This window comes from Thamnophis elegans, chromosome 17, assembly GCF_009769535.1.
Source record: "Thamnophis elegans isolate rThaEle1 chromosome 17, rThaEle1.pri, whole genome shotgun sequence".
NCBI lineage: Eukaryota > Metazoa > Chordata > Lepidosauria > Squamata > Colubridae > Thamnophis > Thamnophis elegans.
The window spans coordinates 7224521-7241126 of NC_045557.1; the positions used below are offsets into that span (position 1 = coordinate 7224521).

Sequence of the window (16606 nt, forward strand, 5' to 3'; positions counted from 1 at the left end):
CACCCCCCCAGGCAGGAGTCCTTATACCATTTCAGACAAATGGCTGTCCAAGTCTCTTCTTGACAAGGAAAGAAGGAAGGAAAGCAGAAGAACAGAAAAACAGCTGGGAGGGTACCTTAGAGGTCTTCTAGTCCAACCCCCTGCTCAGGCAGGGAACCCAATACCATTTCAGACAAATGGGTGTCCATCAGGGTGATTCCCCCCTCCCCTTTACTCACGTCCAGCTATCAAAAAATGAAAGCAAATGCCCCCCACCCCCATTGCAGTAGAGGCACACACCCAGGGTCCCCTGCAAAGACCAGGGTGGCAGGAGGGGGGGGGGGTCCCCAGCAACCTCCCTCCAGCCCCCTTTCCTAGACTTGCAATTTGGTGCCCGCTTCCCCAATAATTGTGCTGCATGGGGAGGATGGGCCTTGTAGTCCCATCGTTGGGTCTCCAGAGATCTGCTTTTAACAGCTGGGTTTGGGCACGTCTGAAACGTGCGTACGTGTCTAAATCCACTACTACTACCCATGGAAGAGGGGGAAGCAGGGGCCACGCATCCTGCATCTTCCCTCCCACTTTCCCCTCCGCTGGGAAAAAAACCCGCCCGACTAGGTGGTTCTCAGTGGCTAAGGCACCTGAGCTTGTCGATCAGAGAGACCGGCGGTTCGAATCCCTAGTACGGGTCTCCTGCGTGAGCAGGGGGTTGGACTGGATGACCTCCAAGGTCCCTTCCAACTCTTACTGTTTGGATGAGCACGATGGAGAAAGAGAGAGCGTGCAACGTTAGCGCAGCATACAGCGTGCAAAATATATAACGCAAAATGCATACAATGCAAAATATATTTGATGCAAAATGCATATAATGCAAAATATATTTGATGCAAAATACATATAATGCAAAATATATTTGATGCAAAATACATATAATGCAAAATATCTATTGCAAAATGCATTGATTGCACAGTTGAGCCGGCGAGGGGGGGGGGAGGCATTCGTGACCGTGCAAACCGATGATTTAATATTATTATGAATTTGATTTCTGCCCCCCCTTTTTTTTCCTGCTTCCCCTTCTCTTCTTCCTTCCCCCCCACCCCCCGCTGCAGAAATAGGCTGCGTCCCCTTTAAATTTACCCAGGAGCCCTGGAAGGAGCCCCAGGGGCCCCGGGGGGAAAGGTTTCCCCACCCTGACTAAGCCGGAGCCTTGCTCGCGTTGCCTCGCTCGGCCGCAGGCGTGGAGCTGGGGGGGGGAAGGGAAAGGGACCCCCCCGCTTTTGCAAAGCGCGGTTGCAATTCCCCGGCCCGGATCGATTGCAGAATTATTGCATTTTATTTGTTGTTGTTATTATTTGCAAACCAATTGGGGGATTGCATGCAATAGTGCATGCAAAAAATAAGGAGGGGGGGGAACCGAAAGGAAGTGGGGGGGGGAAAGGGATGGATGTCTAAAAAAAAAAAGAGGGGGGGAGCGAGCGAAGGGGCTGGCATGGAGCCCCCCCAACTTTCCATCAAAGAAGAACCCCTGGATTCAGGTGAGAACAAAAGGGTTTGCTTGCAAATCCCCCCTCCCCACCATTTCTCCTTCCCAACAACCCATCCTCCACTCCCGCCCCCTCCCCACCGCCCCAGTTTCTCCATCCACGTCACCTGCTGCTTGCGTGGAAAGGGCCCCCCTCCCCACCCCTTGCCCCATATTCTCCCCCTCCCCTCCCCATCTTCTATCCCCCCCCTTGGATGCAAATACACTGCAAAGAGGAGGAGGAGGGGGAGAGAAGCAGTGGGTGGGCCTCAAAAGCTTGGGGGGGGGAAGGATGGAGGAAGGGGGGGAAGGAAAGGGGGGCAGCAGCCTAAGGGTGGGTGGGTGGGCTTCCCAAGAAGGGGATGAGAGGGAGAGAAAGGAGGGCAGGAAGACCCCAACAGCAGCAGGATTTAAGTTGCATCTCCTTCCTCTCCCCTCCAAGGGTGCTTCACCTGGCCAGCTGTAAATGTGGGGGGGGGGGTTACTCTGGTGCATGGACCCCTTCCTCCTCGGACCCTCTGGAAGGAGGGACCCCCCCCCCTCTGCTTTGGTGCCCCAGCTTTGGATTTAACACAAACTTTCGGAGTTGTGCCAGCCCCCTTTTCAGTTGTGTTCCTCCTAGCTGTCAAATTGCAAGATTTAGCCAATCTGGGGGCAGGATGTTTTGGGGGAGGGGGGCTGGAGGATGTCCCCCCCCCAAAAAAAACCCCTCCACTTGCCTTTGGGGTTGAGAGCATCAATTCTGCCCTTGGGACTGTGGGGTGTGTGTGTGTGTGTGTGTGTGTATTTTGACTGTTGTCTTCTAAAAGGTTCCTTCGCTGCCTGGTTGCTGGTTTTTGGAGGGCGGTGTGCACTGGGACACACAGGCACACACAATCTCACACACTCTGAAGATGTCCACTGGGGGGGGGAGAGAAAGAGACACACAAATACACACAAACACTGGGAGATATATATCCCCCCCCCAACAAACCCAAACACACTTTCATTTTGAAGATGTCCATTGGGAGAAACACCCCCCCCCCTACACACACACAAGCAAATACTGGGAGAGACGTCCACTCACACAACACACACACAAAAAACACAGACACACACACATCAGCTCTGAAGATGTCCACTGGGCTAGACATACACAAACACAGAAACACAACAAACACAAACCTATTCATTCACTCAGAAGACGTCTGCTGGGAGTAGCCAGTGGGGGACACAAAAACACACACACACACACACACACACACACATCACAAACACACATCACAAACTCACTCATTCTTGGCCTTGGAAATAGCTTTGGGAAGGAGGAGGGGGGGTAGTTATCCTGGCAAGAGCCCCTCCTCAAAAGAGCCCCTTCCCCTGAGGGCCGCTGAGAGCTTTCCCTGTAAAGAAGGGATGATTACAGGTAGTCTTCAGCTTACGACCCAGTGGAAATTTTTGTTGCTAAGTGAGTTAAGGCTGTTAAGTGAGCTTTGCCCTGTTTTACGTCCTTTTTTGCCCCCGTTGTCAAGGGAATGACCACTGGCTGTTAAGCGGATGCCCCGCCAAAGGGGGATCGCGCGATCCTTGGGATGCTGCAGCGGTCGTATCGATGAGTCACTTGTCAACTGCCAGCATTTTGATCACGTGGCCACGGGGACGATGCTGCAACGGTCGTAAGTGTGGGAAACGGCCACGTCACTGTTTTCAGAGCCGTTGTAACTTCGAACGGACACGCAACAAATTAGTTGCAAGTCGAGAACTACCTGTATTATTATTATTATTTCTTCTTCTCCTCCTCCTCCTTCCTCCTCCTTCCTTCTCCTTCTCTTTCTCCTTTCTCTTTCTTTCTCCTTCTTCTTCTCCTCCTCCTTCCTTCTCCTTCTCTTTCTCCTTTCTCTTTCTTTATCCTTTCTCTTCTTCTTCTTCTTCTTCTCCTCCTCCTCCTCCTCTTTTTTTGTATTCTACTGTTCTACTCTACTCTATTCTACTCTACTCTATTCATTTTTCTCCTCTCCTCCTCTTCTATTCTCCTCTCCTCTCTTCTTTTTCTCCTCCTCCTCCTCCTCCTCCTCCTCCTCCTCCTCCTCCTCCTCCTCCTCCTCCTCCTCCATCCTTCATGTCCACCCTGGGCCTGTCCACTCCAGCAGACGGGTCTCCTAGTGGCCCACCAACTGCCCCAGGAAGCCCACTGGTCACTCAGCAAATAACCTTTCAGTCAAGACCGATAACCCTGGATCTTTGGCACTTCCACCAAATCAAAATTTTGGGTGGCCACCTTCTCCCCCTGTGGTTGCCTCCCGTACAGGCAAATCAAAACATATCCCTTCATTAAGTGATGGAAGTCACAAGGGCAGTGGAAACGGTGACTCACGACCAGTTCTCCCCTTCTACCAGTGTTGCAACATCCCCACGATAAACCAAATCCCTGTGAACCAGGTGATCAAAGTTTGGGAAACTGGCAACCAGCATGTCTTTACGACCGAACATCCTGGGATCAACATGGCTAGTCTAGGGAAGAGAAGGACCAGGGGAGACAGGAGAGCATCTTCCAATATTTGAGGGGCTGCTACAGAGAGGAGGAAGGGGGTCAAGCTATTATCCAAAGCAGACAAGGAACAATGGATGGAAACTGACCAAGGAGAGATTCAACCTGGAAATAAGGAGGAATTTCCTGACAGGGAGAACAATCAATCCATGGAACAGAAGTTGCCTTCGGAAGTTGAGGGAGCTTCATCACTGGAGGCTTTCAAGAAGAGACAGGGCTGCTCTCTGTCAGAAATGGTGTAGGGTCTCCTGCTTGGGGTGGAGGGGTTGGACTAGATGACCTACAAGGTCCCTTCCAACTCTGCTCATCTGTAGCAATCTACAGGCCCTTCCAGCTGGCTTCCTTCCGACAAGCCAACGCAGTGGGGAAAACTAGATTTGCAAAATGGGATTTGTTGAACAACTGCTGTGGTGCGCTTCTAACGGGGACAAAAAGTGACAAAATCAGGTGCAGCTACCTTAAGAACGGCCTTGTTCAACGATGGAAATTCTGCTCCCAATTCTGGTTGTAAGTCGACCAGACCATCGGTCACCAACTGGGGGTCCGCAAGAAAATTATTTGCCTTTTTTATACTGCACTCAATCAGGGGTCCTCAGACTACGGCCTCTGGGACGGATACGTGCGATGAACGCTTGTGTTGCTGCAGGGAGTCTCCCCCTTCGGGGTCTTTTTGGGTGGGTCGGAGGGAGGCAGAAATTCTGATTTGGGGTCTGCTTCGGCCTCCTGGTGGGGGGCTTTGGGCGAAGGCTGGAGGGAAGGGCCGCTGGTGGGGAAGAGCCGGAGGGCCTCGTTCCAGTGGGACTGCATCATAGCCTGGAACTGGCTGACCATCTCAGCCCACTGAGCCTCCAGGCGCCGGCACCTGGCCTTGCACTCCTGCAGGTCTTCCCTCCGCTTGGAAAGCCCATGCTCCTAGGCCTCAGTGAGGTGCTTCTGCTGAGCCTCCTTCTCAGTCAGATCCAATTTGAACTGAACTGTTTTGCCAACTCTTTCTCCTGGTGGCTGCTTCGATCCAGCAACTGCTTCCTGTTGGGGCCCTAAGGAGCCCAGACGGGCAAGCGAGGAGGGGCTGGGAGGGGAGGGGCGAGTAGAGGCCGGCGAGATGCCCCTCGATGTGAGTGACATCGAGTTGGCCACACCCACCCAGTCACATGACTACCTAGCCACACCCACCCAGGCGGTCCTTAGGCAGATCGTATTAGCAGTCCGCGGGATTTAAAATGATGAATTTAGTGGTCCCTGAGGTCCGAAAGGTTGGTGACCCCTGGACCAGACGACCTGTTAATGGATCGAGTAAAACTGAGTATCTTATCTCACCAGGAGATTCCACGTGTCCAGATTCCCAACACAGTGGCGGGTCGAGCTCCGGACGTCTCCTGCGTCCCGCCGGGAACGGTTTGCTACGAGGGATGACCAAAAGAGACCCCATGTCTCTCTTGGCTGGAGGACGCAAATACTTGGACCATTGCGAAGCGCGGGCTTCCAGGCCTGGCAAAAGCCGGATTCCCGGCCGGGACCACCGGCGGTATTACCACGAGCACTGGCGAGCCGAATACCTAATGGACTTCAACGCGGCACGGCATGGCATGATTTGCATGGTGTGCGGCAGTTCGCTGGCCACACTCAAACTGAGCACCATTAAGAGGCACATTCGGCAAAAACACGCCTACTCCCTCACCTGGAGCGCCCAAGAGAAGGAGGTCATCATGAACAGCTGGGATGCGCACCTGGGCCTGGAGATGGAGACGGAGGGGGCCCACGAGTCCGCCAAAGGGTCCATTGCGCCCCCTGGGGATCACGGTAGGCTGGCCCCCTTTCAGGGCGGGATTCTAGATTCAGGTGGGTGGGCGGGTGGGGTGTCTGCCTGGGCCTGGACCGGAAGACCCCCAAAGTCATTGGGGAACTTAATGCAGAAAAGGCATGTAGGTTAGTGAAGAAGTCATGTTGGATATCTATCAAAATATCTTATCGATCTGATTTCTAATTTCTAGCAAATTTCTGGTCTTTAATTTTGAATTATCTTTGTCTAATTTCTAATCTTTATCTAATTTCTAGCAAATTTCTGATCTTTAATTTTGAATTATCTAATTTGTAGCAAATTTCTGATCTTTAATTTCTAATTATCTTTATCTAATTTCTAATGTTTATCTAATTTCTAATCTTTATCTAATTTCTAATCTTTATCTAATTTCTAGCAAATTTCTCTTTAATTTCTAATCTTTATTTAATTTCTAATCTTTATCTGATTTTTAATCTTTATCTAATTTCTAGCAAATTTCTGATCTTTAATTCCTAATTATCTAATTTCTAGCAAATTTGTTTAATTTCTATCTATCTAATTTCTAATGTTTATCTAATTTCTAATGTTTATCAATTTCTAATCTTTATCTAATTTCTAATCTTTATCTAATTTCTAGCAAATTTCTCTTTAATTTCTAATCTTTATCTAATTTCTAATTTTTATCTAATTTTTAATCTTTTAATTTCTAGCAAATTTCTGCTTTAATTTCTAATTATCTAATTTCTAGCAAATTTGTTTAATTTCTAATTATCTTTATCTAATTTCTAATCTTTATCTAATTTCTAATCTTTATCTAATTTCTAATCTTTATCTAATTTCTAATCTATCTAATTTCTAGCAAATTTCTGATCTTTAATTTCTAATTATCTAATTTCTAGCAAATTTCTGTTTAATTTCTAATTATCTTTATCTAATTTCTAATCTTTATCTAGTTTCTAATCTTTTATCTATCTAAAATCTAATTTCTGTTTAATGTCTAGTATTTATTTATTTAATATCTATCTAGATAGGCAGTTTGATGTAGTGCTCCTAGCTAGCTATTCTCTCTTATCTGTCTCTATCATCTATCTTTCTCTATTTGTCTGTCTGTCTGTCTGTCTAATCTATTATCTCTCATCTCTACCTATATGTATATGTTTTCGTAGATTTTCATGGGTGTAGGAATGCTGGTCTTGTTGTATTTGAGTCTTTTTTACATGGGAAAAGACCCAAATACAACAAGACTAGCATATATGTATGTGTGTGTGTTTGTGTGTGTGTGTTTGTTTGTGTGTGTGTGTGTGTATGTGTGTGTATACGTGTATTAATAATAGAATGATGGATTGAAGAACTGGAAAGAACATGACTAGCAGTACTTTAAAGGTATAAATGATTGTGATTGGTACTAAAACTGTGTACGGAGATATTGAATAATGGAAGAATGAAATAATGAAATTTTTATTTCATGAAGGAAATATGAATAACAAAATAGGTCAAAAACACATTTTTGAATATTATAGCGATATGAAAGAGGAAAAAAAGTTAAAATAGGGATAGAAAATAGAGGGAAATAATAGCAATTATATATTAATATGTTAAGATATAGAGAGACATGGTGGCTCAGGGGCTAAGATGGTGAACTTTTCAATTAGAAAAAGGTCGGCGGTTCGAATCCCTAGCGCCGCGTAACAGAGTGAGCTCCCGTTACTTATCCCAGCTTCTGCCAACCTAGCAGTTCGAAAGCACGTAAAAATGCGAGTAGAAAAATAGGGACCACCTTTGATGGGAAGGGAACAGCGTTCCGTGCGCCTTCGGCGTTGAGTCATGCCAGCCACATGACCATGGAGACGTCTTCGGACAGCGCTGGCTCTTCGGCTTTGAAACGGAGATGAGCACCGCCCCCTAGAGTCGGGAACGACTAGCTCGTCTGTGTGAGGGGAATCTTCACCTTACGTTAAGATATACAGAAATGAAGGGGGGCAAGAAAAGGCATGTGGAAATAATTTGAAATAAAGGAAGTGAAATGTAATATTTAGGAGTAATAAGATAATGTTTATGTGCCCTGAAATGTATGATACCCGTATACCACACCATTCACGCATTGATATGTGTAAAGAATACAAAAAATAAAAATTGGATTGGGAGGAAAAAGAAAAGATTTACCTGTCTTGTTCCAGGGCTGGACGGAGGCCGCCGGAGATGCCGTGGGCCAGCTCCTCTCCCCTCTCGTGGGAGCCACCGTCCCTCCGGCCTCCTCACCCTGAAATCTTCCCCGGAGGGTGAATCTCAAAGCCTGGAGCAATATTTGAAGCAGTCCTTGCAGAGCTGGTTCCAGTCCGAGTTCCTGATGGACTACGACCCCCAGGGCAACCGTCTCTTCTGCATGATGTGTGGCTCCTCCCTGCCCAGCTTGAACCTGGACGACATCAAGCGTCACGTGATGGAGGCGCACCCCACTTCTCTCGGCTTCAGCCCCGCCGAGAAGGCGGCCATCCTCCAGGCGTGGAACTCTCGGGAGTTGGTGCTGGGAGCCGAGGGGAGGAATGCAGGGGACGCAGGTGAGGCGGGAGTGGGGAGAGGGAAAGAATCCCCGCTGGACGTGGGGTGACATGATAGCAGTGTTTCAATATTTGGGGGAGGCTGCCCCAAAAAGATATCCGACTCCGAAGGCAGCTATAACTGTCAGACGGCTCTGGCCCCCTCTCTGCTTCCAACGCAGAGCCCTCGTCTGAGCCTTCCCCAGACTCCAGGACTGGCCCAGGTTCCTCCCCAACCCTCCTCGTTGTCTGAATCCGCTGCCAGCTCTGCTGGCGGGCAACCACAGGATCCTTCCAATCAGGGATTGCAGCCCTTGGCATTGATCAGGAATTAAATTCATTTTTTTCCCCTGTTTCTCGTCGCCCATCCAGAAACCGGCGTGTCTGCCCGGCAGGATCTGAGCACGAAAGAGCTGGACTCCTCGGCATCCCCAGATCGCCCCACGGCAGAGGAGGGGACGGATGAGGCTGCTCCGTGGGACTCAGAAGGGAGCAGCCCTCGTGTCCCGGCCCGTGGCCGAGACCACCGCCGCTACTTCCAGGAACACTGGCGGGTGGAGTACTTAATGGACTACAATGGGGTGCGCCACGGGCTGGTGTGCATGGTCTGTGGGAGCACGCTGGCCACGCTCAAGATGAGCACCATCAAGAGGCACATCCAGCAGAAGCACCCCGACTCCACGCAGCTTAGTCACCAGGTCAAAGCTCTCATCGTCCAGGAGTGGAACCAGAAAGTAGCCAGCCTGACAGACGCTGACGACTCCCAGCCGGAAACGGATGCGGAGGTGGACCAAGGTGAGGGTGGGGGGGGGGTAGGTGTATGTGGGCTTTACAGGTGTCATGAGGAAGCTGGAACTGATCGGGATGATGTACAGATCATTATTATTATTTTGAAAAGTGAGGCATGAGACTGTCTAAGCTAGTGTTTCTCAACTCTGGTCACTTTAAAATTGGTGGACTTTCCCAGGATTCCCCAGTGAGCATGGGTTAGTTAGGGTTAGGGCTGGCTGGGGGATTCTGGGAATTGAAGTCCACCCATCTTAAAGCAAGCTGGCTGGGGGATTCTGGGAGTTGAAGTCCACCCATCTTAAAGCAGGCTGGCTGGGGGATTCTAGGAGTTGAAGGCCACCCATCTTAAAGCAAGCTGGCTGGGGGATTCTAGGAGTTGAAGGCCACCCATCTTAAAGAATGCCGGCTGGGGGATTCTGGGAGTTGAAGGCCACCCATCTTAAAGCATGCCGACTGGGGGATTCTGGGAGTTGAAGTCCACCCATCTTAAAGCAAGCCGGCTGGGGGATTCTGGGAGTTGAAGTCCACCCATCTTAAAGCATGCTGGCTGGGGGATTCTGGAAGTTGAAGTCCACCCATCTTAAAGCAGGCTGCCTGGGGGATTCTGGGAGTTGAAGGCCACCCATCTTAAAGAATGCCGGCTGGGGGATTCTGGGAGTTGAAGGCCACCCATCTTAAAGCATGCCGACTGGGGGATTCTGGGAGTTGAAGTCCACCCATCTTAAAGCAAGCCGGCTGGGGGATTCTGGGAGTTGAAGTCCACCCATCTTAAAGCAGGCTGCCTGGGGGATTCTAGGAGTTGAAGGCCACCCGTCTTAAAGCATGCTGGCTGGTGGATTCTGGAAGTTGAAGTCCACCCATCTTAAAGCAAGCCGGCTGGGGGATTCTGGAAGTTGAAGTCCACCCATCTTAAAGCAGGCTGCCTGGGGGATTCTGGGAGTTGAAGGCCACCCATCTTAAAGAATGCTGGCTAGGGGATTCTAGGAGTTGAAGGCCACCCATCTTAAAGCATGCTGGCTGGTGGATTCTGGGAGTTGAAGTCCACTTATCTTAATTCTGGGAATTGAAGTCTAGACCCCTTAAAATGGCAAAAGTTGAGTATCACTGCTCCAAGCTGAAAAGGAGATAACCATGATGAATCTCAGTGGCTGTCCCTTTGCATAAAAGCACAATTGCCTCTAACAAGCTCGCCACTCTCTTTTGTTCTCGCTTCCCAGCCGAATCGCACCGTGTTTACAAGCCACCTGCATCCCCAGCGGATTCTCCGGAGGACTGGGCAACTCCTAAGAAGGAGGGAGATGCCCCCGGGGCAGACAGGCTGGCCCTGCCCCAGCCGTCTCCGGGAGCTGCCTCCTCCACGCCCACCGGGACCCTGTCTCGGCGGAGTCAGCGCCGAAACTACCAGCCCCGCTGGCGGGTGCAGTACCTGATGGACTACGACGAGCAGAAGCACGGTTTGATCTGCATGGTCTGCGGGGGCACGCTGGCTACCCTCAAAGTCAGCACCATCAAACGTCACATCCTCCAGGTCCATCGGTTCTCCCTGGAATACACCGAGCTGGAGAAACAGACCATCCTGGACGCTTACGGCGAGAACGCGCGAGTTGCCAGGCGCGGCAGGGCACCGGGTCCCAAAAAGGCGCCCACCGCGGGGCTCGGTTCCGAAACGCGGGATGTAAAGCCCAACGTGGAAGAGGCAGGGAAAATGGCCTTGGGTTACAAACTCTCGGTGTGCGCGGTTTAGCCGCACCAGCTCTGTACAATCGGGGAGGAAACGGCGAACGAGGCGGTTTCTCTTCTCCTTCTGCGGACAGCGGAGGAGGTTGAAATGCATTTTGGAGAGCTGCAACTGGATGCAACGACGCTTTGCGGAGGCCCTCAACATATTCTTTTCCTTCTTGTCCAGAAAATTTGTTTCATTGCATGTTGTGTTTCAGCAGCAACAGTTTTATTAATTTTTTTTTTTTTTTTAAATTCTCTCTGGGCTGCAGAGATTTTGGCTCGGAAAACTTGGCCCTCCCGGGGCTTATGGTACTTTGAGAGCTGGAAGAACAACCAAACCAAACAGGAAAAAGGCTTATTCCCTCAAAAACAAAGGTGTCAGAAATGGAAAAACGAGAGGTAGACTCGTCTCGAAACTGAAATCATCGGGGCGGGGTGGAGGAGGGAATAGCAGGCTTGCAAATTGCTAAAACTTTCACGCCTGGCGTTTCTTCTCCTGTGACTTTGCTTCCGGAAAGCACTTAATAGGCTGGTAGATGCGATTTTATTATTATTTTATTTTTGGAAAGTCTCGCGTTGCAGTGTTCGGAGGTACGCGCCGGCCCGCGGCAGATCCGCGGGCCGCGGCAGCTTCGGTGGTCAACCCGTTTGGGGGGAAAAAATATCCTTGCCTTACCAGAGTTGTCGCTCAGGGTTAGAAAGCAGCTCTCTTAAGCAAGGCTGGGCAGAGGAACCAGGTGGCATGGAACCTTGGTGCAGATCGATCTTGTCCTTTCAGGTTCTCCTTTTAAAAATAATAATAATAATAATTGGGAAGTTGCATGCCACGAAACCGCAAGGAATTTCCTCTGGAATCATGGGGGTGGGGTGGGGGTGGGTTCTGTGCTTCCTGCCTCAGGAACGTCTTCGTGCAAACGTTAGAAAACGAGAGGGAGAACGGGTGGGAAGAGGGAGTGGAGGAAAACATGACCCAGCCGGTTCCACCACAAAACCGCGTTCGACTAAAGCGCGCTCGACGAAACCGCGTACCTGACGTCATTGCAGCGTGACGAAAAAAGCACGCTGTGAGTGCTAAACCTAAAATTAACCCCTAAACCTAACCCCCTGAAACCTAACCCTAAACCTAACCCTAAACCTAACCCTTAACCTAACCCTAAACCTAATGCTAACCCTGAACCTAACCCTAAACCTAACCCTTAACCTAACCCTAAACCTAACCCTAAACCTAACCCTTACCTTAACGTGAAGCGGCTTGCTTTCAAAGCGCTTTTTAAAGCGCCCTTTTTTCTCCGCGGTCGCTGTTGTCGCGCTGCTGATGACGTCAGCGACGCGCTTTAATCGGGCGCGCTTTAGTGGACCGCGGTTTTGTCGTGCCACAACCCAGCCCGCGGCAGGAAGCTGAACCCGCGTTGCGACATTGCCGGGATTAGCACAAGGCATTTGCGGGTGGACGGTGCGTAATCTGAAAGGCACGATTTCGGGTTTTGCGACACCGCCGTGCAATCAGCCTTTTATTTTCAAAAGCTTACTGGAGAAATTTTCTGAAGACATGATCAATTCTTTTTCTCCTGCGCCCCAAATGGCGACTTGCACCCAGAACCGGGGGAGGAGGAGAGGAGAGATTGAGTTTACGTAGCATCACTTAAGGAAAAACCCCGGAGAAAAATTTGAGCTGAGTTCGCAATTACCTCTTGGCGTTGCACTTAAAAGCACGCGTAGAAGGAGCTGGCGCATCAGAAGATAAATCGATGGATTCCGTGTTTAGTTACCCTGTTTTTCCCCAAAATAAGACCTCCCTGGATAACAAGCCCAATCGGGCTTTTGAGCGCATGCGCTAAAATAAGCCCTCCCAAAAAATATTGCAAAATATTGCAAAAAATACATGCTTTCCGCCTCCTGCACCTCAAAAAATAATAAGGCCTCCCCAAAAATATTTAAACACATGCGCAGCCAGTCCCCTCCATTTCCTGGTGGGGAAAACGGGGGACCAGGCCCCATGCGCCCCACAGGCACCTGCCATCCACGTAAATGGCCTCGCGGAGGCTGCTCCCACAAAGCCTAGCTACTGCGCCCCTTCTCTTAGTGGCGGCTGTAAAAATGGCGTAGGACCCGGATACCTGCGAGACCGTCTTCTGCCACATACCTCCCTTAGACCAATAAGATCGCACAGGATGGACCTTCTCTGGGTGCCTTCAGCGGGACAATGCCGGCTGGCGACGCCTAGGAGTAGGGCCTTCTCTGTTGCTGCTCCGGCCCTATGGAATGAGCTGCCCCCAGAGATCCGGGCCCTGCCCACTCTCATGGCCTTTCGCAAAGCCATTAAAACCTGGCTTTTTCCGGCAGGCCTGGGGCTGTTGACCCCTCGATTGAGGTCCAGCCCCCTTTCGATTGGGTGTTGGTTGTGTTCCTTTTTAACTTTGTTGTGTCCCATTGTTTTTAAAAATTATTTTTAACTTTTTTTTCATTTCTGTAAGCCGCCCGGAGTCCCTCGGGATTGGGCGGCATAGAAATTCAATAAATGAATTGAAATGAAATGAAAAAGAGCAATAGACACAGCAACGCTAGTGTGCCGGAAACAGAGAGAACTTCTGGCCCTCTCTGGGTCAGCTGATCCGCGGGCCGAGGCTAAGGGGCCTCCTGCACCTCAAAAAATAGTAAGGCCTCCCCGAAAATAAGGCCAAGCGCTTATTTCAGGGGGATCAAAAGAAAATAAGACCCTGTCTTATTTTCGGGGAGACGCGGCAGTTCAATACAGAAGGAAAGAGGAGGAGAGTTTAAGCTGTGATGTTTTTTGGGGGGGACACAAAAGCAACAGAATTTTTTTAAAAAACCAACCCCTTTAAATATCCCTCCTAATGCAGCCCCCCTCCCCCCAAAAAACCCCACCCAAGTGAACCATCTGGTAGATGGTTTTGCTTTTCTGCTAAATATTTTGGCACTTCTATTCTCCTGGATTCCAGTAGTAAATGGTTAGGAGGCCATGGAGGAGTTTTCACCCGAGCGCTGGGTTTTCCTTCTGCAGTGAGTAGGTGGGTGTAGTAGACCTTCCCAAGAAAGAGGGCACAAATTTGGAACAGCTTTAACACGGTTAAAGCAATGAGGAGAGGGGAGAGAGATGGATGTTTGCTGTTTAAAAAGGAATGAGGGGGGTGGGGGGGTTCTCGGATGACCCCCCCCCCCCTAGGCTGCACCCAAGTTGTTTGACCCTTAATGAGACAGCAAGGAGGGCTTCGGAAAGAAGCAGGGATCAAAATTGGTGCTCTCTGAGCTTGGTGGTTTTCTTCCAGACGTTTAATGACCCGACCAAGTAGCATCATCAGTGCTAGAAGGGAGTGGCGATTGTGGAGAAGGAAAAGGGGAAGGAGGAGGAAGGGCTGGGGAGGGGGACATTGGTGGTCTCTGAGCTAAGTTGTTTTCTCGCAGGCGTTTCGTGACCCAACTAGGTAACTTCATCTGTGTTAGAGAGGAGTGGGGTTTTGTTGTGGCCCTCCAGCAGAGCTGGCAGCGTATTCGGACAGTGAGGAGGGTTGGGGAGGAACCTGGGCCAGTCCTGGAGTCTGGGGAAGGCTCTGAGGAGGGCTCTGTGTCTGAGGCAGAGAGGGGGCCAGGGCCGTCTGACAGTTATCAGCTGCCTTCAGTGAGGCAGACGAACAGCTGGAGCCTGTTCCCAGTGTGCGCATGCACAGAGTTGCCAGACGAAGGGAAGAGCTAAAGAACAGGGGTCGACTTGGGAGTAAGGCCACAGGTGGATGGTGAATGGCCCCTCCCAGAGGAAGTAAAAGAGGAGCGAAAGGGGAGTGGAGTTTGCAGGAAACAATTAGTTCTCTTAATTGGTTTGTGACTCTCCGAGACTCCTGGCCAAGTTCTGCAGAGATCGGCCTGGCAGCTCTCCAAGCCAGATAAGGTCTGTGACCGTAAATCCTCCCTTGAAAGACTTTGCTGGAGGTGAAGGAGCAGAATTCACAGTCAATTAATAAAAGTGGTTTTTTTTGTCGGGACAACAAGGAGTTGGCTTCATGCTCTCGGGAAGCCTCGGTCAGAACAGGTTTGCTGCAAATGGTGCTTCCAACACTGATGATGATACCTAGTTGGGTCGTGAAACGTCTGCAAGAAAACCCCTAAGCTCAGAGAACACCACCTCATTTTAACCCTGAGCTACAAATGTTCTCCATTATAGGGATCAAACTGGTACGAGATGGGTGGGTGGGTGAGGGGGGAATCAAACTTTGGTATGTTAGAGTGACTGGCTAAAAACCTCTTTGGTTTAACTGGATTGCTGGGGCTAAACAAGCTGAACCAGGAATCGTCAATCATGAAGAGACCTTCTGGATTTTTCTGAATGACACCTTCTGTAACTCCCGCCCCCCGAATCCTACATCCTAGGGGTGCCTGAGCCCATCAGCAAAAAAAGAAAAAACCACGCCTAATTTCCATCCAGTCTTTTAGAGAGAGTTGCAGGCTGCATTTGGGAGCGAAACCAAATTGTGCGTCAGCACCCATAAGCCGAATATTGCTTTGATATTATTCCGCATTGCTTCGAGACAGCAAAAAGCCATCCTTAACTGGGGATTGCAGCTGCTTTGCCCCGAAGGAGCCCTTGATTTTTATTTTATTTTTTAAGGGCAGAAAATTCTCCCCTAGATTTAGCGGGCTCTTTCGCTGAATGGGCTAAAAACTAAACTGGTTTTTAAACAGCCCGAAGGCTTGCTTTGAGGATGGAAAAGGAGCGATCTCGAACAAGGCACACCCATATTTTTGGCAAGCATGAGTTGCCTGCTCTCTTTTTTTTCCTCTCCTCCCAAAACCACGCCGCCTCATTCCTCCCTTCCCTTCCGTCGTCCCTTTTCATGGCTTGGCCCTCGAGTTTTGCCACCCCAAAAAATATTGCTGATAACAACAACCTTGTGACTATGTGGGAATTTTTAGTCTCCGTCGCTTGTGGAGTGGGGAAAAAAGTGTGTTTTGCATCGATACGAAATGTTTTTTATATTATATTATATATGTATATTATATATATAAGCACTACGTTTTGTAAAAACAGGTTATGGAGGAGGAGAAAAAACAACCCCACCACCCCCTTTAAAAGTTCTGCTATTTTAAAAATGCAACTCGGAAGGTTATTTTCGTTGGAAAGAGACAAAATGTTTTGGGGCGGGGGCTTCAAGATTTCCCCTTTTGCTGCTGCGGGTTTGGCGGGGGGTGGGGGGGGGCGAACTGGATCAGATTTTGGCAGTATGAGGTCGAATGCCGAGACTGGGAGATTCCCCAGATGGCTATTTTCAAGGGGGAAACGGGCAAGGAAGCGCGTTCGAATCTCGGCCATCTCTGGGGAGGAGGGGAAGTTGTTTGTGATCCTGGAAGGCAAACCTGTTGGATCAGAACATATGGATTTTTGCTGCTTTACAGCTTCTCTTTGGTTCCAGCTGTTGTCCATCCCCCAAGGGCAGCTTCCCCCATAATGGAGTGGATGACCGGCTGCCGTTTCTAGCCCTTCGATGGAGCCCTATGGCTGAACCATGGGCCAACTGGTGTCTGCAGCCAAGCAAGTCATCATGTTGTTAGTTGCGAAGTCGTGTCCAACTCATTGCAACCCCATGGACCACGTTCCTCCAGGCCTTCCTGTCCTCTCCCATCCTCTGGAGTCCATTGACTGCTTCAGTGACTCCATCCAGCCACCTCCTTCTCTGCCGTCCCCTTCTTCTTCTTTTGCCCTCCATCTTTCCCAGCATGAGGCTCTTCTCCAGGGAGTC

At 49.9% G+C, this 16606-nt stretch overlaps 1 protein-coding gene across 1 annotated transcript; it reads left to right on the top strand.

The window, feature by feature from the left end:
- The first annotated feature begins 1439 nt into the window (after positions 1 to 1439).
- On the top strand, positions 1440 to 11099 carry C17H11orf95 (chromosome 17 C11orf95 homolog). Its single transcript, XM_032234101.1, has 5 exons — positions 1440 to 1514; positions 5349 to 5828; positions 7986 to 8366; positions 8718 to 9140; positions 10352 to 11099. Exons 1-5 carry the CDS (start codon positions 1469 to 1471, stop codon positions 10876 to 10878), a joined length of 1857 nt encoding a protein of 618 aa, XP_032089992.1. The 5' UTR covers positions 1440 to 1468; the 3' UTR covers positions 10879 to 11099.
- The last annotated feature ends 5507 nt before the right edge of the window (positions 11100 to 16606 follow it).